We start from the raw sequence: 25,090 nt of genomic DNA on the forward strand, positions 1-25,090 counted from the left end.
TAGTCTTTTACCTCCTTGGCTAAATTTATTCCCAGATATTTTATTCTTTTAGTTGTTATTGTAAATGGAATTGCTTTCTTTCTTTCCTTGAGTTACTCATTTTTAATAATAATAATTATTATTATTGTAGCAGTAGTTAACATTTATTATTTGTCTTCAGTCAATACTATGCTAAGCACTTTTGCGCTTTATCTCGTTTAATCCTTTTTTCTCCTTTTTTCAACTTTTCTTTTTCTCCTAGATTCTTTATTTAAACATCTTAGATTTTTCTCATGCTAAAATTATCCTTCTTCAACTTTATACTACTGTCTCTCTCTTCTCCTCTTTATAACCAAACTTGTTGGAAAAGTTTACTGCGTTTGTTTCGGTTTCCTCTGTTTCCTTTCCTTCTCTGATCCTCTCCAGTCCAGCTTCTGGCTCCTGGCTTGACCATCCACTTCAAAACTCTTGAGAAGTTCACTAGTGCTCTCTCTGTCACTAAAGTCCTTATTTTAACACCTCAGTTGCATCCAGCGTAGTTCACCACTTCCTCCATCTTGAAATATTTTCCCTTTTGTGAATTATTTGCCTTTGTGAAATTATTCTCTCCTTGTTTTTTTCTCTTTCTGATTGCTTATTTTCTGTCTTTGCCGGCTCATCCTACACTGTCAGTCCTTTACATATGGAAATTCCTCAAGGCTGTAGCCTCTGCCCTCTTTTTTTTTTTTTATTGAGGTAACATTGGTTTATAACATTATATAGATTTCAGGTGTACATCATATTTCAACTTCTGTATACACTGCATCGTGTTCACCCCCAAAAGTCTAGTTTCCACCCGTCACCATACAAATGTCTGTCTTTTACCTCTTTCGCCCTCCCTCTACCCTCTTCCCCTCTGATAACCACCAATCTGTTCTCAGTATCTATGTGTTTATCTTCCACATATGAGTGAAATCATGTGGTATTTGTCTGTCTCTGTCTGACTTATTTCGATTAGCATAATACACTCACAGTTTATCCAATGTTGTCGCAAATGGCAAGATGTCATCTTTTTTATGGCTGAGTAGTATTCCATTGTCTGTATGTATATATCCCACATATTCTTTATTCATTCATCTGTCGATGGGCACTTAGGTTGTTTTTATGTCTTGGCTATTGTAAATAATGTTTCAGTGAACATAGGGGTGCATATATCTTTTCGAATTGGTGTTTTTGTATTCTTTGGATAAATACCCAGAAGTGGAACAGCTGGATCATTTGGCAATTCTAGTCTTAATTTTTGAGGAATCTCCATACTGTTTTTCACAATGGCTGCACCAGTTTATACTCTCATGAGCAGTGTATGAGGGTTGTCTTTTCTCCATATCCTCTCTAACACTTGTTCTTTGTCTTTTTTTTTTCTTGAGGAAGATTGGCCCTGAGGTAACATCTGTTGCCAATCTTCCTCCTTTTTCCCTTTTTTCTCCCCAAAGCCCCAGTAGATAGGTGTATGTCATAGTTGTACATCCTTCTAGTTGCTCTATGTGGGACGCCGCCTCAGCATGGCTTGATGAGTGGTGTGTAGGTCTGTGCCCAGGATCCAAATCGGCGAACCTCAGGCCACTGAAGGGGAGCACACGAACTTAACCACTATGCCACTGGGCCGGCCCCTCTTGTCTTTTTAATGATAGCCATTCTGATGGGCATGGGGTGATAATCTCATTGTGGTTTTGATTTGCAATTCCCTAACAATTAGTAGCCTCTGCCCTCTTATCTTCTATATTCTTCCTGTGTGACCTCATCTTTTTCCGTGGCTGCAGTTAAATTCTGACAACTCGCAAATTTAATCCTTAGTTCCAGATTTGTCCTGTGAGCTCTGGATTCATATATCAAACCATTGACCTCTTCATTAAGTTGTCTTATAGATGAACTCATGATCTTCATTACTTATCTCCCCACTATTCCCTGTCCCTTCTCCTTTGATGAGGAAGAAAATATAGTTTTCCAATGTGTCTTACATGAAATTTCAATCCATTCAGTTGGGTAAACTAGAAATTAAGGAGTCACCTTAACTCTGCCATCGTCCTCATCACCCATATCTAATGAACCACTTATATCTTGAGTCTGTTCAATTCTCATTAGGTTCAACAACCTAATCTCTTTGTTACAGTCCTTCCAATGTGAGGATCAGGCCTGTCTGTCAGTCTTATGGTCTTTGAGTCTCAGATTCTCATCTCTCATAGACCATGACTTAACCTACTAAGACGTAGCACTCTCCAAGTCTATACTTAGGGAAAAGAAAAAACTCTTTTTGTCAGAATGCACAATCTGCTGAATGCAACTCTTCCTGTAACTTAAACTTTTTACATTCTTATCTAGGGCAATTGTGTTCCTTCTAGCCATATCTTTCATTAGAAGGAAATGACGCATTTAAGGAGGAAAATGAGTATTCCAGAAAAAGGAACAGTCTGTCCCAAGTTATATTGAAGTTTCTACTACTTCATGCAAAAACAGAAAACCTGCTCACAGTTCTAAAGGACAGCTTGCCTGCTGTTTGGAGCTAACTTTCTGACACTCCTTTTTGTCCATTTTCCACTTGACTGAACCATTTCCAGAGAATACTACAACTTCTGCATAGATTCTCCTTAGAGCAGCAGTTCTTAGCTGAAGTCCATGGATGATCTATAAAGAAAAGGTATGGGAACCCCTGAAATTGTGGGCTGTAGTGTGGTGGGGCTCTTTACTTCTCTAAGCACAATTTCCTCATCCATAAAATGGAGTTTAGAATAGTTCTCGTCTCATAGGATTATTGTGAGGATTGGATAATTAAATAGATTTTAAAAACCTAGCACAGTGCCTGGTAGACAGTTATTTTAATATTATGCAGGATTACAATATAAGATAAAGGCAGTAATGTCTAGAGCAACATGTAGAAGAGGGGATTAGACCTACTGTAATATACTTTTAAAGCATTTGTGGGAGAATAAAAATAGTGGAGAGTCAGCTCCAAGTATAAGGTGCCTTTATTTGAGCATCCTGAAGTTGCTGTGACGGTGACAGGGGCTAAGTTACAACTATGCACTGGAACTAGGGTAGCATGAAAAATTGATGACTAGTAAATATAACAGTGTCCAAATTCACTCATAATACAACTCCGATGGGCGTGAGAAATTTCTTTATTTAGCTTATAGCAGACCTGTCTTCTTTATGAGCTACCACACCCCCCGCCCAATCCATGTCATGGTAATTGCTGGAAATATGGTGGGAACTCAGCAAATGTCCTGTCTGTTCACACTTATTCTGATACTTTAAAAATCTTCTTTAAATAATTCTCAGCTCTCTTGAATAAGACTATTCAGTCTTGGGGCCAGCCCAGTGGCACAGCGGTTAAGTTTGTGCATTCCGCTTCGGTGGCCCAGGGTTCGCTGTTCGCATCCTGGGCGCAGACCTACTCACCACTCATCAAGCCATGCTGAGGCACCATCCCACATAGAAGAACTAGAAGGACCTACAACTAGGATATACAACTGGGTACTGGGGGCTTTGGGGAGAAAAAAGGAAAAAAAAAAAAGAGGAAGACTGGCAATAGATGGTAGTTAGCTCAGGGCCAAGCTTCCTAACAAAAAAAAGAATATTCAGTCTCTTGGCTGCTTCTTCCCTATACATCTCTCCCTGTGCATCTTCGAATCTGGTATATGTGGTGGTCAGGTGTGTAGCTTTTGTTGGTTCCATGGAGTCGAGGGGGAAGGGACCTCCTGAGTTGCAGTTGGTCCTTGGATGTGACTGCCTGGAATCTGCTCTCCCTCGTCCACCTTTCTCTCCTGGCCCCTGCTGATGAAGCTCATGGCTGGTATAACTCAGTCTGATCTCGCTTTCAGCTTAGAGCTTGGAGGTGCTTTGGCTTCATCTCATCTCCTAATGGCATTATAAACCCCTCTTTAGGCTACTAGGTCTTCCATGTAGCTTGTTAGCCCAGTGGCCTGTCCTCACCTTCAGTTTTGGCATCAGTTCCCCACAATAACTGACCCCCGTTGGCTCTCAACTCAGGATCCACGTCACCTGAGGCCAAGGAGTCCAATCAGTTTCTTTTTCCTGACTGTACTTCTCTGCTCCTTCTCAAGGGTGGACAGCCGTATGTTGGTGTGGGGCCTCTGCACTGCAGTCTACATTCTCTCCCTCTGCCCTCAGTGATACCTTTACTTATCACCCCCTTTCCAGGCCAAAACTCAAGAGAGGAACATTGAGACACACATCTTACTGTCTCTTTTCTCCTTTCTGCCGTTCCCAGGACTGTAAAATGGTAGATTTTCTTTTTACTTCCTCTATAGCAGTACTTCTGAAATTAACTGTGGAGAAGGTACAGTTTTAATTTTATTACTAATTTGTCACAGCTCAGTACCTTTGTAAAACATGAACTAGTAGAAAAATGAAACAAAAAATTAAAATATCCTATAAAAGTCCATCTTTTAATTATTAGATTCAACAGACATAAAAATTATTTTGTCAAATTGCTATAAAAATTTCTAAAAATTTTCTTTTAATCTCTGTACTTATCCATGATGGTACTGGTAAGATAGTATGTGGACTGGCCCACTTCGATTCACGGCCTCCTTCCTGATTCCTGCTAAGCTTTAGTGGTGACAGTGGCATTTTCTCTAAGCCCCAGGAGAGTGCCATGAGCACTGGGCCTCTTGACTTGTCTCTTAAGATGTGGATGGAAACTAAAGGAATTTGGGAATACTCTTCACGGGACCATGATCTGTCTTGCAAGGCTATTCACATGCTGCAAAATCCAATTTTTGAATGCCAGAAATGGAATATTACTTTTCTTTTTACATTTCTACTGTCATAAATTTTAATATCCCTGTGGCAGATGGGTGCCTTGGATGGACTAACTGAAGGTAATGAACTCAGAAAGGCAGAAAAGCACATTTAGAATTTTCAGATGCTTATCCCTGGTATGCTAATTTGTAACAGTGGCAAAGAATGAAAAAAAAAATACTTAGTTTTCTTAGTAAACCCTGATTTTTTGCTGTGAGAATTGATTGCTTTAGTGAGGGGCTAACATTATTTTCTCCTTAAATAGCTCTAACCTTCATCTACTTATTTTCTTTCGTTTTGCAACTAAGAAAGTAAATGTTAAGAAAATGATTATCTGCATAAATATTTAATGATGGCCAGGTAGTAAAAGTAATAAGGTGTTTTCAATTTCTGTTTTCTACAGGAACTAAAATTAAAAACAGAACAGGAAGAAGGTCTAAAACTGAAAGCTGAGGATCTAGATGCATTGAAGATGAAAAGGAAAAAAGGTTCGTTTGGAAATACAGACCAACTCCAGGTTTGTCGATTCTATTTAGTGTTTCCTGGTTTCTCTTCCATTTGATGATTGTCTAAATAGAGGTAAAGAGTGCTGGACTCAGAATAAAATCTTCGAACACTAGACTTTGCCACTAGAGTGCAAAATTTCCAGTATTTCTTCTGAAACCTCTGTTATTAAAAAATTACTTTATTATCCAGAAATGTGCTATATTTTTATTTCATTAGAAATGGGTTTATTTGAATGTTGTGGAATATAAGCATGAAATCCTTATTCACTAGATTCTATTTATTCCCCCCAAAAAACTTCGTGTTTTTTAATGTTGCAAAACAAAACCCATTTTTCAGAATTTGACTCTAAATAAGGACAAGATTATAAGTTAATGAATATAAGTATGCAAAGAGCTTATAATAGAACATTGATTTGATAGAAAGCTTTTTTTTTTTTTTTTTGTGAGGAAGATCAGCCCCGAGCTAACAACCGTGCTAATCCTCCTCTTTTTGCTGAGGAAGTCCAGCTCTGAGCTAACATCTGTTGCCAATCCTGCTCCTTTTTTTTTTTCCCCAAAGCCCCAGTAGATAGCTGTATGTCATAGTTGCACATCCTTCTAGTTGCTGTATGTGGGACGCGGCCTCAGCATGGCCGGAGAAGCGGTGCGTCGGTGCATGCCCGGGATCCAAACCCAGGCCACCAGTAGCGGAGCGCGCGCACTCAACCACTAAGCCACAGGGCCGGCCCAGATAGGAAGCTTTTTAATAAGAAGAAAGTACTATGTGGTAGGAACTTTTGCTATAAGAAGAGAAAAGACAAATCAAGAAATTTTCAGAACACGTACTTAGATACAGTGAATCACACAAATCATAACCTTTATTATATCAAATGAAGATAAATTCATTCATTTATTATTGGTTTCCCTGGAAACCTGTATTATGTTAGCAGACTCCTATCCATTCTTCAAAGCACAGCTATAATATTGGCTACTCTGACATTTCTTCCATTTCCCAGACAGAACCGATCCCTCTCTCCATTTCTGCTTACATGGTATCTAGGAATTAGCTGTATATAGCATGTATTATCAAACAATCATCATTTTTATTTCTCTCCTGTTGGAATGGAGCTTACAAAAGATCCTTCATTCATCTTTCAAACCCCACTCACAGTGAAGGAATGTGTGTAGAATACGTTTAAGTTAATTGCTAGACTTCACAGGGTCTCCTATATGAGTTTCTAAAGTATAGTTGGATATAACAAAATTAAAGTATTTCTGTAGTTGCTCTGGGATATCCTTCCCATTCCTAATATTATAGAGCTACTGTTTTAAGCTTCAGTATTATTTGGATGTGACAGTGCTTATAAGGCCATACTATCCAGGTCTGGATGGAATACTGCATAGCTCTGGATCTACTTTGTCTTGGCCGCTTTGCTCTCTTATGCATATTCAGTCTTATTGTCTTAATGTAGATTTTTGGGAATGAGTTTATCAAGTTTGAGAAGAACTGGAAAATAGTGTGATTTTGATTTGTTTTCCTATTATTTGTTGTTTAGGGGCATTGCTTCATTATTATGTCCACAGTACAGATGGGCACTTGGTAGAGTTCATCTTGGACAGTCATATTCCATTCATATTTTTGTTTGTACTTGTTTCTGGGTATCCTTAATTTAAAATAGTATTATCATGCTTGTTTTGGAGATCTTTCCAGCTCAATTTATTTTATAATTATTTGATGTTGACAGTCTACAATGCAGATTGGATTTCCATGCTCTATCATCTATGTCTTCCACTGTGTGTATTCATTTATTCACTTCATTGATTAATTGATTGAATCAGGTGCTCATTCAGTCATTCATTTAACATTTTATTGAAGGCCAGTCATACCAGGCGTTGGAGATAGAGAGGTGAACCAGCAGTGTAAGTGCTGTGATGGAAGTATGCACCTCTACAACAGAGAAAAAGATTCCCAGCATGTTCTCAGAACTAACTCTTATTACATATAAAGAAAATTGTCAGCCCTTTGTCAGCCTAAAAAAATCCCAGATTCAAACATATTTGGGGAGTAAATTTCAGTTCCTTATAAAAACAACACAGCAAGATGTTAACTATAACCACTTACTTCTTGACGGTTTTAGATAGCAACACTATTTTGTTATTCACACTGGTAGTTTTTATTTTTTTCTTTTCTTTTTATTTATTTTTTATTTTTTTATTTTATTTTATTTTTTTGTTTATTGCAGTAACATTGGTTTGTAACATTTGTATAAATTTCAGGTGTACATAATTATACTTCTATTTCTGCACAGATTACATCATGTTCACCACCCAAATACTAATTACAACCCATCACCACACACATGTGCCGAATTATCCCTTTCGCCCTCCTCCCTCCGCCCCTCCCCTCTGGTAACCACGCATCCAATCTCTGTCTGTATGTGTTTGTTTATTGTTGTTATTATCTACTACTTAATGAAGGAAATCATACGGTATTTGACCTTCTCCCTCTGACTTATTTCACTTTGCATAATACCCTCAATGTCCATCCATGTTGTCACAAATGGCTGGATTTTAAATGTTCATTTAAGGAGTTTTCAGCCAATCTGAAATTATATTATTACCATATAAGTTTTATGGCAGAAGAAAACCAAATGATGATATTTCTTTGGAATTTTAATGTAGAAATTGGATGAGCAAAAGAAATGGTTAGATGAAGAAGTAGAGAAAGTTCTGAACCAACGCCAAGAATTAGAAGAGCTGGAAGAAGACTTAAAGAAACGGGAGGCTATAATTTCTAAGAAGGAGGCCCTGTTACAGGAGAAGAACCACCTGGAAAATAAGAAGTTGAGATCTAGTCAGGTATTCTGTTTAATATGCTGTTTGATTCTGGTTGTAAGCCATATAAACTAGGATTTTTTTCTCTAAGAAGTAAATCATACCATTGTGAAGTTAGAAATCAAAAGAAAATTATTCTTCTGGTTTTCAGTGTGTTTTTCTTATTATTGCTTATCTAATGACCATCACTAAAATCTATTGCTGTTTTTAAGTAAAATGTTCAATGTTTTTCCAAGTATGATTTATTTATTATTAACTTTTGTTTAATGTTTTTAAAATTGTGGTAACATATGTAACATAAAATTTACCATTTTGACCATTTTTTAAGTGTACAGTTCAGTGGCATTAAGTATATTCACAATGTTGTACAACCATTACCACTATCTATTTCCAAAACTTAATTACCCCAAACAGAAACTGTAACCATTAAGCAATAACTCCATTTCCCCTGGCAACCTCTATTATTAACTTCAGTGGATATTTTTAGAATAAATTGTACTATTTGATGCTGTAGAGTGAACATTGGTAATTTGGAAAAATAGACTTGAAAATGATTTAGCTATTACTACCACCCAAAGTGAGGGGTTTGCAGGGTTCTTATAAAAGAAAGAAGATTTTTTGTACAGAACATTTATTTTTCAAATTATAAAGATTTGGAGACCTTTATAAAAATTTTTGCTGAGAACTTGGATTTTATGAGCCAGTGAAAGAAGTGGTTTTATGAAGGAATTTGCCTCCATTTCAAGTTTTGAAAAAAGAATGATTGTGGAGGGAGTAGAAGGACCAAGAGATACTCTTCTGGATATGTCTGTATATATTTTCAACAAGAGCACCAGCATCTAAACATGAAGCTGGCTTGCCCCAGACTCAAAGAGGGCTTTCTGCCCAAACCTTTGCCTCCAGCCAGCCTTGAGTCTGAGGTCAGTCTGTACATTGAGTCATGGAACAGAGAGGATCAGTGACCTGCCTCTTCATTAGATCTGCCTTACAGCTAGCAACTAGACCAGTAGGACCTGAGTTGATGGTGGTGTTTTCTTAACCTCTCCACCTCAAAATAACAAGTAGACAGGCATTACTTACCTCTGCTCTGTCCTCTGTTCCCAATCACGTTGAAATAGCTATTAGCACCAGGCTGTTGGACACAGGGGTAGGGGCAACCCTCCAACCAGCCCAACTGCTGGTGCTATATCCAGGTAGCTTGCTCACACTGGCTGTCAGGGTCAAGTTTTAAAAGCTGCCCCTCAGGGCCGGCCCCATGGGTTAGCGGTTAAGTGCACGCACTCCACTACTGGTGGCCCCGGTTCGGATCCCAGGCGTGCACTGACGCACCGCTTGTCCGGCCATGCTGAGGCAGCATCCCACATACAGCTACTAAGAAGGATGTGCGACTGTGACATACAACTATCTACTGGGGCTTTGGGGAGAAAAAAAGGAGGAGGATTGGCAATAGATGTTAGCTCAGGGCCGGTCTTCCTCAGCAAAAAGAGGAGGATTGGCATGGATGTTAGCTCAGGGCTGATCTTCCTCACAAAAAAAAAAAAAAAGCTGCCCCTCAAAGCATGTAAATGTCAGCAGAGGAGATTAACAAATTAAAACATCAAGTGAGTAAATAGAAGAAAATAACCTGGGTACTTTATGATACATTCTGTATCACAAGAGGAAAAAATAAAAAGGAATGAGGAAGAAAATCTCTTTTTCCTGAAATAAGTTTCCTTCATGATAAAGGGAAAAAAATGAAAATAGCTGTTTTCTAGTTGCAACAAGATGTAATGTTTAGGAAGAAAGAACATACTGAGATAAGTAGAATGCAAATAAATGAAACCCACAATAGATCAAAGCAAAATTGATTCTTTGAAGATTGTTTTAATGAAACAAAAGAGAAACTTGAGACTATTATACTGCTGGGTTCTTTTCTGAACAAAAGGCATAAAAAGATTACGTCTTTTTTCAGGGTTTAAGAAATACTTATAAGACTCAATCATATACATTTCAGACAAGGAACATGATATTAAAAAAACTATAATCATACCATATACCAGTTTAACTCAAAATGAGTCAAAGACCTAAATGTAAAAGCTAAAACTATAAAACTCTTAGAAGAAAACATAGGTGTAAATCTTCATGACCTTAGATTAAGCAATGGTTTCTTGATATTACACCTAAAGCACAAGCAATGAAAGAAGCATTAGATAAATTAGACTTCAGAATATTAAAACCATTTGTGATGTAAAGGATACCATCAAGAAAGTGAAAAGACAACCCACAGGATGGGGGAAAATATTTGCAAATCATATATCTGATAAGGGGCTTATATCTAGAATATATAAAGACTCTTACAACTCAATTATAAAAAGACAGCCCAATTAAAAAATGGGCAAAGGATCTAGTTGACATTTCTCCAGAGAAGATATACAAATGGCCAATAAACACATGAAAAGATGCTCAATGTCATTAGTCATCATGGAAATGCAAAAACTTAAATGAGATACTATTTCACATGGCTGAAATCAGAAAAATAGATAATAAGTGTTGGCGAGGATATGAAGGAATTGGAACTTTCATACACTGCTGCTGGGATTGTAAAATGGTGCAGTTACTTTTTGCAGTTCCTCAAAACGTTAAACATAGAATTACCACATGACGCAGCAATTCCACTGTTAGGTATATATCCAAGAGAAGTCAAAACATATGTCCACACAAAAACTTGTACATGAATGTTCATAACAGTGTTATTCACAATAGCCAAAAAATGAAAACAACCCAAATGTCCATCAACTGATGAATGGAACGAAATGTACTACATCCATACAATGGAATATTTTTCAGCAATAGAAAGGAATGAAGTACTGATACATACTACAACATGGAGGAACCCTGAAAATATTATGTTAAGTGAAAGAAGCCAGTCACAAAAGAACACATATGATTCCATTTATATCAATGTCCATAAGAGGCAATTCCATAGAGACAGAAAGTAAAACAGTGGTTACTTAGGGCTGGGTAGGGGTTGGGGAGGAAATGGAATGACTGCTAGTGAGTATGGGGTTTTTTTTTGGGGGGGGGGTGACGAAAATGTTCTAAAATTGACTGTGCTGATGGTTGCACAACTCTGTGAATATACTAAAAACCAATGAATTATACACGTTAGATAGGTGAATTGTAGGGTATGTGAATTACATCTCAATAAAGCTATTACTCAAAAACTACAAACCCATAAAGGGGAAAAAACAGTAGAGGAGACAACAGAGGAAAAAAGATTACCAAAAAAAAGTGTAAGATGGAAAGCAAATAGAGAGTTGTTACTGACTTGGCAGAACAGAGAAAGCTGAAATCCAAGTGCCTAGAGAGGGACACCAATGAGAGCCAAGGCTTTGGCGTTAGCTTTTTTTTTTTTAATAACAGCTTTATGAGATATAATTCACATAGAACATGAAAAAGACTCAGACATGAAGGGACCAAGATTTTCAGAAGGCAGGAGTGAGGCAGAAGGATAAAAACAGTGTGTGGTCAGGAAACTATCCTTTTCTCACTCTGGAACTAGATGGTTTATTTTCTGAAGATTGAACTAAGCACAGCAGAGGGTCGAGTAAGTCAGAATACTCAAATCAGGGAATGAGTGCAAGTCTACATGTGAATCCTGAGACATCCATTTCCTAACCCCCACTTGGATCCCAGAAATGCTGGCAGCCAGATTTATACTTCCCAGCAGGAAATTGGTGGATTTTCTGAAATAGTCCCTGAAAAAAGACAAGTAAAACACTTACATTTGGGGTAGATCCTAGATATATCCTATGGTGACAAATCTTACCCACCACACAACTTATCAGCTTTTTAATACCTGACTCTTAAGTGTGATGGACATTTCAGGAATGCTGCTAACATTAAAGACAGAGATCAAAACGAATGGAAAAAAAGAAGCTCAGAGAAATTAGAAATAGAGCAAGGAGCTGAAAAACCTCAAAAAAACCTTAATATATTCAAGGTGGTAAAAGCTGATTATCCATAAAACAAGAACTACAGGTTATTAAAAACATGAAAGAACTCTTGGAAATTAAAAGGATTGGAGGATAATTTTGAGGAAATATCCCAGGAAGAAATAAAAAGATAAATTAATAGAAAATAGGAGAAAAATATCTTTAAGTAGATAAATCCAGGAAGCTCAACATCCAAGTAATAAGAATTCAGAAAATACAACAGAGAAAACAGCAGAGAGGAGATTATCAAGAACATAATACAAAGAATTTTCCCAACACTGAGGATGTGTGACTCTGGATTGAAATAGCCCATCAAGGGTCCTGCAAAATGAGTGCTGAAAGCATATCATTGTGAAGTTTTGAGTGCACTGAGGAAAAAAAGATCCTGAAAGCTTCCAGGTAGAAAAGACTAGTCACTTGTAAATCTCAAGAATCAGAACAACATTGGACTTCTCAGCCTTTTTCTAGAAGTTAAAAGACCTGATGCAATCTTAAAACTCATAAGGAAAATGATTTCCAATCAAGAATTCTCTCTTTAGCCAAACTCTCAATAAAATGTGAAGTTAGAATAAGAACATTTTCAGGTGAAAAAATTCTCTCTCACCTAGCCTGTCTCGGGAAACTACTAGAGGATGTGCTTCACAAGAATGAAGGCATGAACTATGAAAAAAGGAGACTCAGGATCCTGAAAATGTGATCCAGTATGGAAACTCCCAGGGTGATACCAAAGGGAAGTCCCAGAGCAACTTGTCCAGTTTGGAGCAGGAAAATGGAGGCTCCAGGCAAAATGTTTCCAGAAAAGAATGGAATGAAAAAATTGCCTGATTTAAGTTTGATCAGATGAAAAAATAGTGTTAAGAGGAATTTTATAGTTCTTTTGGAGAAGAATTAGTTATAAAGTACCAAAAAAATTGTATCAGGTGGAAGTATGATCATTTTTTTTTTTTTTTTTTTTTTTTTGTGAGGAGATCAGCCCTGAGCTAACATCCGCCAATCCTCCTCTTTTTTTTTTTTTTTGCTGAGGAAGACGGCCCTGGGCTAACATCGGTGCCCATCTTCCTCCACTTTATATGGGACGCCGCCACAGCATGACTTACCAAGCAGTGCGTCGGTGCGCGCCCGGGATCCGAACCAGCGAACCCCGGGCCGCCGCAGCGGAGCGCGCGCACTTAACCGCTTGCGCCACCGGGCCGGCCCCGGAAGTATGATCATTTTATACTAGATAGTTCAGCTATGAATAATATTCACAAGGTCATGTAAACTGAATATTGATTTAATGAAAAACTGTAATAAATATTGGGAGACTGGAGGGAGAAGAAGTAGGAAAGAAGAGGCATAAGAGCGCTAAATCCATGTTAGCTCAGAGCCGGTCTTCCTCAGCAAAAAGAGGAGGATTAGCACAGGTGTTAGCTCAGGGCTGATCTCCCTCACAAGAAAAAAAAAAAAAAAAAGAGCGCTAAATCCTTGTCTTCTGTAATAGACAGTCAGTAGACAATATCTAAAATTGATAATGTAATTTAGAAACATGGCCTAAACACCAGAAGAAATAGCTAAAAAGTTGAAGATGGTTGTTTCTGGGGAGTAAGACTCAGGTGAAAGGGTGGGGTAGACAACTGCTTTTTTTAAAGTTATAAACCTTATAGTAGTATATATATATAATTACTTTGATGAAAAAATATTTTAAGAATTATCTTTAATTAGGCCATAATGAAGATCTAACTGGCCATATTTTCTGACCAGAATGAAATAAGAGTAGAAACAAATTATATGTTTGAACCACAACAAACCAAATCTTAACCTTTAGGAAATTTTAACATGATTAATTCTACTATGTAATAGGCCAAAGAAGAAAATTTCGATTTAGAAAATAATAAAAAAAATACTGCCTCTCCAAACCTATGTTGAATTGTCTGGTGTGGCTAAGCAAGACTTGGTAGTAAATTCATTGAATCTCTGTAAATCCATGTGCAAAAACAATAATGCAGAAGCTAAAAATATATTCATTTAGTAATTTTTTCTATTTTTTTTCTAATTTATATGCAGTTTGGATTTCTAGTAACTGTTTTTGGGGTGTCTTGTTGATTGTGTCTTTTTAGGCCTTAAACACGGATAGTTTGAAAATATCAACTTGCCTGAACTTGCTGGACCAAGAGTTGTCTGAAAAGAACGCGCAGCTCCAGAGCAGCCCAGCTGAGGAGAAAATAAAGATTTCAGAACAAGTTCAAGTCCTCCAGAAAGAAAAGGATCAGCTACAGAGACGAAGAAACAGTGTGGATGAGAAACTTAAAAATGGTAGCGTGTTATCACCTGAAGTAAGTCTATATTCTCTGGAACTGGAAGTGCTGTGCGATGGATCACTTGGATGATTTCCTCCATCTTTGTCAAACATAAAAATGATAAATCTGGCAAACTTTGTTTCCTTGAGACTTCGTCAGATGTAATGGCACCTGTTTGGTGCCATAAGCCATGCTTGACTAGAGACTGCGATGTCCTCACATAGAGGTCCATGAACATGGCCCCTTCCTGGCATTGCCAGGGGTTGGGATACTAACACTTTCCTTGAATATGGCCTTTCTCCACTGGGGTTTCTCATCTGAAATCACGGAACACAGAAAATGATTTGAAGGACTCTTGCTCAGTTCTTCCAAAGGGCGCACCTGCCTTCTCTCTGTGCATCTATCTTGAATCATCCTAGGTAATTCCTTATATACAATGGATGCCTAGAGCAGTAAGGGTCAATTCTTTCATATTGCCTTGGTTGAGAAAGGCCCAGTGTTCGAGAGCACGTTCCACACTAAGTCCCAGCCAGGTAGATGCACAAAATTCAAATCCCCATAAAAATACCTTTTAGTTGGAGTTTTCATTGGGACGGGGCATATGGCTTTATTTTTTTAAACTATGTAAAAGATGTTTCATTTATTACCTATCAAATTGCCCCAGACTTTGTCTTTTTTCAACATTTTACTTCAGTTGGCACTGGAACCAATACCTTACCTTTGTCAGACGAAGTTGAATTTCTGAGCCTGACTTTTCTCTGCAAATATTTATTGTTGATGTCCTGTCATTACCAAAGCAAGAGAAAATTGCTAAGAGAAAGTGAGTAGCTGGGAATCAGCACGTTGCTGAATCTTGTAGTGTTTTAGATTGGAGCAAGCGTGAGAGGAAGCGAAGGAGGCTGGTTAACAAGGAACAGGAGAAAGAATTTCATAAAATTAGATTATTGCTCACTGAGTTGATGAAAGGAATTGAGACTAACTTGATTGGGGGCTATGTGGCATAAAGCCTCTACTGCCCTGTTTTATAACTTAACTTGGGTAGCTGTACAGAGGATCACAGAATCAGACTGTCCTCCTGAGACTGTTAAATTGGAGCCCCAAACTTGTAGATTTGAATGTATGAGAGTCTAAGATACTGCAAAACATATAAGTATTTGAGGAATTCTTGCCTGCCTAGGATGGTTACCAGGCCCTATGGAAGAAACAAAAGAAGTAAAAAAGCATTATTATGCTTCTCTTGAGAAATTCATACTCTGGGGAAAAAGACACAGAAATATAAGAAAACTCTAAACCCTGAAGAACATGAAAAAGCAAGTTACAGACAATGTAATAAAGCTATACTTATTACGTTATTTATACAAAGCAATGCAGTGATCATTTAGGGGAAGATTCATTAAGGCAGGTGGATTGGAATCTTGAGCTGGATTGTGAAAAACATGATATGTATTAGTAGATATAAGAAAGAAGGCTATTTTAGATAAAGTACCCTTAACTAAGGCATAGCGATGGGAACGAGTAAGTGATGTTTGCAGAAGGGTTAGAGGGTCCATTTTTATCATCAAGAAGCATTTAAATTTCTATTTCATGTAGAATTCTTTAATTAAAAACATTATATAGGGTTTTGTGGTGAAAATACAGCACCATGCGGGATACCTACTTAGCAGCCACTCTGGATTAGTTTGAGGGAATGATGAACCTCCTACAATTGATAGGGTTCCATTTAGTCAGTTCTTCCACCTGGTTGGTTCTTCTTAGTGTAGCTCTGAAGTGGGCTCTGCTCTCACCACATTTTAAAGCCAAGATTAATAATAGCAGGTGATCGGGAACATGAGATTCTGATATGACACAACGTCAATAAAATCTAAGTGGAATGGTTTACTGTTTTGATGTCTTTAAAGTAGCTTCGAATTATTTTCTCTTTCTACAATAAACTAAAATATCTTTCCTAATTGTATTACTCATGGGAAGAGATAGAAAGATTTTAGATCACTATAGTAGTACAGGTTTACCCAACAATTTAATATAGACAAATCAACTCCTTTTTTTGGTAAAATCCAGAAACTAAAATTAAAAAAAAAATACTTGAACTCTTTTTCTAATAATGCAGAGCAGTTGCCTAGTAAGTAGGGTATAGGAAGAAAATACAGGAACTGTTATATCTATGTTTATTTCATCTTTTAACCTTTCAATTTGGTGTTTTATCATTAGAAAATGCATATAATTTATAGAGAAATCTACAAATATGTAGTTGCTTGCTCAAAAGTTTTTTTTTGTTTTTTTTTTATTGATAGGGATGTGTAATCTAAAATGTTTGGAGACCATTGCTTTAGGTCCTTGTTACTGTCAGTGTGGTCTCTGGACCAGCAGCAACAGCATCACCTGGGAGCCTGTTAGAAATGCAGAGCCTCAGGCCCCATACAGACCTGCTGAATTAGAAATCTGCATTTTAACAAGATCCCTGGTGCATGTTTGAAAAGCAGTGCTCTATGGTAAAGGATAGTCAACTCTTTTTTTTGTTTTGTTTTGTTTTGTTTTGTTTCTGTCCAACTTTTTTTTTTCTATTTATTTATTTATTTATTTATTTAATTTTTTGTTTATTGCAGTAACATTGGTTTATAACATTGTAAAAATTTCAGGTGTACATCATTGTACTTCTATTTCTGCATGGACTACATCATGTTCACCACCAAAATACTAATTACAACCCATCACCACACACATGTACCGAATTATCCCTTTCACCCTCCTCCCTCCCCCCTTCCCCTCTGGTAACCACCAATCCAATCTCTGTCCCTATGTGTTTGTTTATTGTTGTTATTATCTACTACTTAGTGAAGGAAATCATACGGTATTTGACCTTCTCCCTCTGACTTATTTCACTTTGCATTATACCCTCAATGTCCATCCATGTTGTCACAAATGGCTGGATTTCATCGTTTCTTATGGCTGAGTAGTATTCCATTGTGTATATATACCACATCTTCTTTAGCCATTCGTCCCTTGATGGGCACTTAGGTTGCTTCCAAGTCTTGGCTATTGTGAATAACGCTGCAATGAACACAGGGGTGCATGTACCTTTACAAATTGGTGTTTTCAAGTTCTTTGGATAAATACCCAGCAGTGGAATAGCTGGATCATATGGTAGTTCTATCTTTGATTTTTTGAGGAATTTCCATACTGTTTTCCATAGTGGCTGCACCAGTTTGCACTCCCACCAGCAGTGTATGAGAGTTCCTTTCTCTCCACATCCTCTCCAACACATGTTGTTTCCTGTCTTGTTAATTATAGCCATTCTGACGGGTGTGAGGTGATATCTCATTGTAGTTTTGATTTGCATTTCCCTGATAGTTAGTGATTTTGAACATCTTTTCATGTGTCTGTTGGCCATCTGTATATCTTCTTTGGAGAAATGTCTGTTCAGGTCTTTTGCCCATTTTTTAATTGGGTTGGTAGTTTTTTTGTTGTTGAGATGCATGAGTTCTTTATATATTTTGGAGATTAAGCCCTTATCAGATGTATGGTTTGCAAATATCTTCTCCCAACTGTTAGGTTGTCTTTTCGTTTTGTTGATGGTTTCCTTTGCTGTGCAGAAGCTTTTTAGTTTGATGTAGTCCCATTTGTTTATTTTTTCTATTGTTTCTCTTGCCCGGTCAGATGTGGTGTTTGAAAAGATGTTGCTAAGACCGATGTGGAAGAGCGTACTGCCTACGTTTTCTTCTAGAAGTTTCATAGTTTCAGGTCTTACATTCAAGTCTTTAATCCATTTGGAGTTAATTTTTGTGCATGGTGTAAGGTAAGGGTCTACTTTCATTTTTTTGCATGTGGCTATCCAGTTTTCCCAACACCATTTGTTGAAGAGACTTTCTTTTCCCCATTGTATGTTCTTGGCTCCTTTGTCAAAGATTAGCTGTCCATAGATGTGTGGGTTTATTTCTGGGCTTTAGATTCTATTCCATTGATCTGTGTGTCTGTTTTTGTGCCAGTACCATGCTGTTTTGGTTACTATAGCTTTGTAGTATATTTTGAAATCAGGGAGTGTGATACCTCCAGCTTTGTTCTTTTTTCTCAGGATTCCTTTAGCAATTCGGGGTCTTTTGTTGTTCCATATAAATTTTAGGATTCTTTGTTGTATTTCTGTGAAAAATATTGTTGGAACTTTGATAGGGATTGCATTGAATCTATAGATGGCTTTAGGAAGTATGGACATCTTAACTATGTGAATTCTTCCAATCCAAGAGCACGGAATATCTTTCTATTTCTTTGTGTCTTCTTCAATTTCTTTCAGAAATGTTTTATAGTTTTTGGTGTACAGATCTTTCACCTCTTTGGTTAAGTTTATTCCTAGGTATTTTATTCTTTTTGTTGCAATTGTAAATGGGATGGTATTCTTAATTTCTCTTTCTGCTACTTCGTTGTTAGTGTACAGAAATGCAACTGATTTTTGTATGTTGATTTTGTATCCTGCAACTTTACCATATTCGTTTATTACTTCTGAAAGTTTTCTGGTGGATTCTTTAGGGTTTTCTATATATAAAATCATGTCATCTGCAAATAGTGACAGTTTCACTTCTTCCTTTCCAATTTGGATCCCTTTTATTTCTTTCTCTTGCCTGATTGCTCTGGCTAGGACTTCCAGTACTATGTTAAATAGGAGTGGTGAGAGTGGGCATCCTTGTCTGGTTCCTGTTCTTAGAGGGATAGCTTTCAGTTTTTCACCATTGAGGATGATATTAGCTGTGGGTTTGTCATATATGGTCTTTATTATGTTGAGGTACTTTCCTTCTATACCCATTTTATTCAGAGTTTTTATCATAAATGGATGCTGTATCTTGTCAAATGCTTTCTCTGCATCTATTGAGATGATCATGTGATTTTTGTTCTTCATTTTATTAATGTGGCGTATTACGTTGATTGATTTGCGAATGTTAAACCATCCCTGCATACCTGGAATAAATCCCACTTGATCATGGTGTATAATCTTTTTAACATATTGTTGTATGCGATTTGCTAGTATTTTGTTGAGGATTTTTGCATCGATGTTCATCAGTGATATTGGCCTGTAATTTTCTTTTTTTTGTGTTGTCCTTGTCTGGTTTTGGTATCAGGGTAATGTCAGCTTCGTAGAATGAGTTAGGGAGCTTCCCCCCCTCCTCAATTTTTTGGAAGAGTTTGAGAAGGATAGGTATTAAGTCTTCTTTGAATGTTTGGTAGAATTCACCAGGGAAGCCGTCTGGTCCTGGACTTTTATTTTTGGGGAGGTTTTTGATTACTGTTTTGATCTCCTTACTGGTGATTGGTCTATTCAAATTCTCTACTTCTTCTTGATCCAGTTTTGGAAGGTTGTATGATTCTAAGAATTTATCCATTTCTTCCAGATTGTCGAATTGGTTGGCATATAGCTTTTCATAGTATTCTCTTATAATCTTTTGTATTTCTGAGGTGTCTGTTGTAACCTCTCCTCTTTCATTTCTGATTTTACTTATTTGTGCCTTCTCCCTTTTTTTCTTGGTGAGTCTAGCTAAAGATTTGTCAATTTTGTTGATCTTTTCAAAGAACCAGCTCTTGGTTTTATTAATTTTTTCTATTGTTTTTTTGGTCTCTATTTCATTTATTTCTGCTCTGATTTTTATGATTTCCCTTCTTCTACTGATTTTGGGCTTGGTTTGTTCTTCTTTTTCCAGTTCCTTTAGGTGCATTGTTAGATTGTTTATTTGAGATTTTTCTTGTTTGTTGAAATAGGCCTGTATCGCTATAAACTTCCCTCTTAGAACAGCTTTTGCTGTATCCCATAAATTCTGGCATGTCGTATTTTCATTTTCATTTGTCTCCAGGTATTTTTTGATTTCTTCTTTGATTTCTTCGTTAACCCAGTCGTTGTGCAGTAGCATTTTGTTTAATCTCCATGTATTTGTGGCTTTTCTGATTTTCTTCCTATAGTTGATTTCTAGTTTCATACCGTTGTGGTCAGAAAAGATGCTTGGTATTATTTCAATCTTCTTGATAATCTGTGGCTTGAGTGTGGCAAATTTTTCATCCTGGGACAGTTTCTCCTTGCCTCTCATCTTGTCAATCCGCACCTTTTGCTGGGTTAGAGGGAACCGCAAATATTTATATGCAGCAGCTTCACTGGAGCGGGCTATCCTCAGGGTTCTATAGTCACACTACCTTATATTGTCTCAGTGCTTCCTTAACTTAGATCTAAAAGTTTAGAAACTAAATTTGTACCAAATTGTTCTCAGCCATATATAAAGGCAAACTCTTTCTACATTTGTTTTTGATAAAATATAATCACAGTATGCATTCAAAAGCCAAATATGTTCTTTGGATAATTCATATTTGTTTTCTGGTTCCTCTTATTCATTCGCCTAAGTACCTTTCAGGATTTAAGTTTGTTTTCCTTTTTTTTTTTTTTTTAAAAAGGTGAACATCGGGGCTGGCCCGGTGGCCTAGTGGTTAAGTTTGGCGGGCTCCACTTTGGTTCCCGGACATGGACCTACACCACTTGTTGGCGGCCATGCTGTGGCGGTGACCGACACACAAAATAGAGGAAGACTGGCACAGATGTTAGCTCAGGGTGAACCTTCCTCAAGCAAAAAGAGGAAGACTGGCAACAGATGTTAGCTCAGGGCTAATCTTCCTCAGAAAAAAATAAAAAATAATAACAAAAATAAAAAATAATAATAATTAAAAAGGTGAATATTATTTTTTTCCCTATGGAGCAGTTATCAAATCATCAAATTCTTCTTTTTTTTTTTAAATAATTTTATTTATTTATTTTTCCCTCAAAGCCCCAGTAGATAGTTGTATGTTGTAGTTGCACATCCTTCTAGTTGCTGTATGTGGGACGTGGCCTCAGCATAGCTGGAGAAGCAGTGTGTTGGTGCGTGCCCGGGATGCGAACCCAGGCTGCCAGCAGCGGAGTGCGCGCACTTAACCACTAAGCCACGGGGCCGGCCAAAATCATCAAATTCTTGATGGTTAATGATTGCATAGAGAAATAAAATGGCTGTTGAACATTTTTTTCAAAGTGGCTCTTTCAGGAGATTTTATAAAATGGCTTTTAAAAATAAGTATTATTCAACTTCCCACTGGAGTAGATTATTACATACCTTTTCCTGAATTCCAGAAAAGGAGTTCTGGAAGTTATTCTAACTATTCTTTAGGTAGATCAGAAATATTAACATTATTTTCCTTTGAAATGCTGGGAGCAGGAGTGGAGAGAAATATTTGGGTCATGTAACCAAGGTGTATAAAAATATGTTTTTCTCCTCTTCCTTCATTGACTCATTTAGCAGACGCTTACTGAGTGTAAACTAGGTGATGTGTACTGTGCTAGGCAGTAAGGACAAGAGTATGGGCAAGACCGTCTGCCCGCAGGAACTTAGAGTTGAGGCGACCTCCACCACACATACAGGTAGACAGAAATGTATATCCAAGTCTCACCAAGTCCGAAATAATTTCTTACCAGAGATTTGGATGCTCTCAAATAACATGTTATTTGGATAGTTCAAAGAACTGCTAGGTTTTCTGACAGTGACTCATCAGATTTTTTTTTTCCTACAAAGGAAATTGTCTCTGGCATATGAAAAAAATGGTATACTACCACCATTTTTAATGCCTATATTTTCCCTCTAATAACATCTTAGAGGAATCTTATGAAGTGTTTCATGTCCTTAAATCCTCACTACTCTTTTTTATGCCATACTGTGTTTTTTCCCTAGAGACTCTCCTCTGATTACTAGTTCTTAATAAGTTATTCTAAATCTATTTCTTCTTTTCCTCCTAGCAATATATTGTTTTGATAGATCCTTGAAGGGACATCAGGAGGTCTCCAGATTTCACTGAAACATAACATGCACTTTAGGAGCAATGGAGGGAGATATATGACAATACTGCTAATCCTATGGGCTGAGGTTTGTTCAAGTGTATTCCTTGGTGACAGCATTTGCTGTATGACCTTGGGACATTTCATAACTCATCTAAGCTTCTGCCTCTTCCATTTTACTACTCAAGGTTTATTGCGAAGATTCAATGATTATATGTTGTATATATATATGTATTGCATTGTGTAGCATAGGAAGTACTCAATAAATATTATGTTCTTAAAATTTAGAAGAGTAGTAATGTCGATAAGACTCAAATGGCATAGTGAGATCTTAGTATATGACAAAGTGCAAGTTATACTAGTTCATGTAAAATGAAGGATTTCTGTTGTATCTAGGAAGAACATGTTCTTTTCCAACTTGAAGAAGGAATTGAAGCTTTGGAAGCTGCAATTGAATATAAGAATGAAAGTATCCAGAGTCGCCAGAACTTGCTCAGAGCTTCATTACAAAACCTTTCTCATAGTGAAGCAGATGTCTTGGAAAAACTAATTTGCCTGAGTCCTACTGAGATTAGAGCTATTCTTTTCAGATATTTCAATAAGGTTTGTTTTTTGGGGGACAGAGTATTTTCTTACAAAGAGGGTCAAGATGCTTATATATCCCACATTTATTTAGAATTTTTAAAGAAATTGAAAGGCCTTAAGATTTGATGGTGTTACTACAAGTTTAAGCATGATTTCTGTTTACAGTACTGAATGTTGTCGTGTGAAAGCTTTGTGATCATCCAAACATGTAGACCTAACTGTGGGTTTCTTCAAGTTTAAGGGCCATTTGAAAGAAGGGCTTTTTGAAATAGTTTTAAAAATCAAGGAATTTAAGTTATATTCCTCAGTCACTATTTCTTTGATATTTTCTAGATTTGGTTGTTGCTACTTAGCATTCATGAACAATCAAGGGCCCTCCAAGTTTGAGTTCCCTTTCTCTCCTTCATTGCTGTAGGGTGAGAGTACCTGTCCTTTCTCATCGTAACCTGTGAAGTGAAATGGAAATGAAGTGGTGCATCAGTGGCAAAGACAGTAATAGATTTTAGCATTAACCTGAATGCTTAATGTCGATTAAAATATTATATTTTATACAAATTTGACAATTTACTGATGCAGAGATGTTTCATAGCATTGAGAACTATATCTTTTCTCTAATGTCCTCTGTTAAGATACATATTATGAAGTGTTAAACAAGTAGATAATTTTTCCTCTGAAAAGTATATTCAATTTAAGGGAATATCAGACAATTAATGAAAAAGAAAACACTGAAGTTTTAAAATAAAGTTCTAATTCTGTTAGACAAGTGAAATAAAAATGAAAAAATTAATGGAAATGTTATGCACAGCCCTCCTCTTGGATTATTACTGTCAGTAGTAAGTTACTATTATTGATGAGAGTGCTCCTATTGCCAGCTGTATGGAGGGCAGAAAAATAGTGGAGTACTGTCCAGGGCTTTGATATAGATGACTCTTGTGGTGTTCTTAAAACAAGGGTTCTTAACTCAGAGCTCCGAGGCCAAGGTCAGGGGATTTTCTGATCCTGAGAACCCTTTGTAGAAATGAGTATTTTTCTGGAGAGAAGGTCAACAACAAATTCAAAAGGCCGTTAGGTTATTTTGTGGGTATGTTACAAAGCACTGCCTAGTTATAACATGGTGATTAAGGAAGTTCATCTTATATAGTCTAAGAGAAGTAGATTAATCTATTATATTAAGCTTTCTAACACACACTTAAAGGGTCAAAAAATGTCTTTTCTAGGTGGTTAATTTGCGAGAAGCTGAACGGAAACTACAGTTACAGAATGAAGAAATTAAAATGAAGGTTCTGGAACGAGATAATATAGTCCGTGAGTTGGAATCTGCACTGGAACATCTGAAATTGCAGTGTGACCGGAGACTGACGCTCCAGCAAAAGGAACATGAGCAAAAAGTGCAGTTGCTGTTACATCATTTCAGAGGTACCTGTCCCTTCTTGTTCATGTGTAAAGGTCATGTGTAGGAGGGGATTGGAGAAGGAAGTGGACAGAATTTGATCACTTAAAAGCCCAACCTGGATAAACAGCTACTGCTTACATGTTTTTGTGCTCTGCGTGTTTTGGTTGCCACATGTTGGCACAGTTGACTTTGATGTAGGGCTGTTCATGCTTGAAATGCCATCCCTCCTGCCTGTCCCAGCACACACATAAGACCTGCTGTAATCCCGTTAGTTTGTTGTTGGTCTAGTTTTTGTGTACAAATGTGGGATGACTGTCATATTTCTAGTTATAGTTCTTGTTATAATTTTTAGTTGATTGTAAATTTTGTGCATTAAAGTTATATCTTAGGTCAAAATTACTCTACCATTGATGGGCACATACTGTAAATCAGTGCACAATAGTTTAGCTGTCAACTCTGATGTAGACAGAGCTGTCATATTAGTCGGTCCTCACATTACCGGGCATGTGGCCATATGTAAATAGTTGTTATGGCAACAAAATCTCTGCCAGGCAGTGCTGGTACCACTTCAGCCCAGGCTGCTCAGCTGCTTCGTCTTGGTTCTCATGAAGCTGTTACTGGAAATGGGCTAAACGGCATCTGGAAGAAACAACCTGAGTAAGCAGAAAATTGGAAAATATATGAATTTGAGTGTTGAGGCAATTTGCATCTAAGTTAATCTTATAACCAATTAATTAGCAACCACTTGCCTGATGACAGGATTTCTTTGACATGGTCCCATAAATCATTTCATTCAAACATGCTCTCCTTACCTTATTTTAGTTCCATCTTAAGTCTGTAAAAGTACTATCCTACTAGAGTTTTTAATGTATTTTTCAAGTAATTGACATTGTACCATAAAAGCTCATGCTATAGCAAAATGAGAACATTTAAAAAAT

At 37.1% G+C, this 25,090-nt stretch overlaps 1 protein-coding gene across 4 annotated transcripts in view; it reads left to right on the forward strand.

Annotated features, from left to right (window-relative positions):
• KIF27 (kinesin family member 27) overlaps window positions 1–25,090 on the forward strand; it is a 100,995-nt gene that overhangs the window by 67,620 nt on the left and 8,285 nt on the right. For all 4 annotated transcript variants that reach the window (XM_058565532.1, XM_058565533.1, XM_058565534.1 and 1 more), the window contains 5 exons: window positions 5,183–5,296; window positions 7,947–8,123; window positions 14,170–14,385; window positions 22,571–22,777; window positions 23,977–24,175. In XM_058565532.1, the coding sequence (XP_058421515.1) occupies window positions 5,183–5,296; window positions 7,947–8,123; window positions 14,170–14,385; window positions 22,571–22,777; window positions 23,977–24,175 (913 nt within the window). The remainder of the gene's footprint in view (window positions 1–5,182; window positions 5,297–7,946; window positions 8,124–14,169; window positions 14,386–22,570; window positions 22,778–23,976; window positions 24,176–25,090) is intronic.

This window comes from Diceros bicornis, chromosome 22 (genome assembly GCF_020826845.1).
Source record: "Diceros bicornis minor isolate mBicDic1 chromosome 22, mDicBic1.mat.cur, whole genome shotgun sequence".
NCBI classification, from domain to species: Eukaryota; Metazoa; Chordata; class Mammalia; order Perissodactyla; family Rhinocerotidae; genus Diceros; species Diceros bicornis.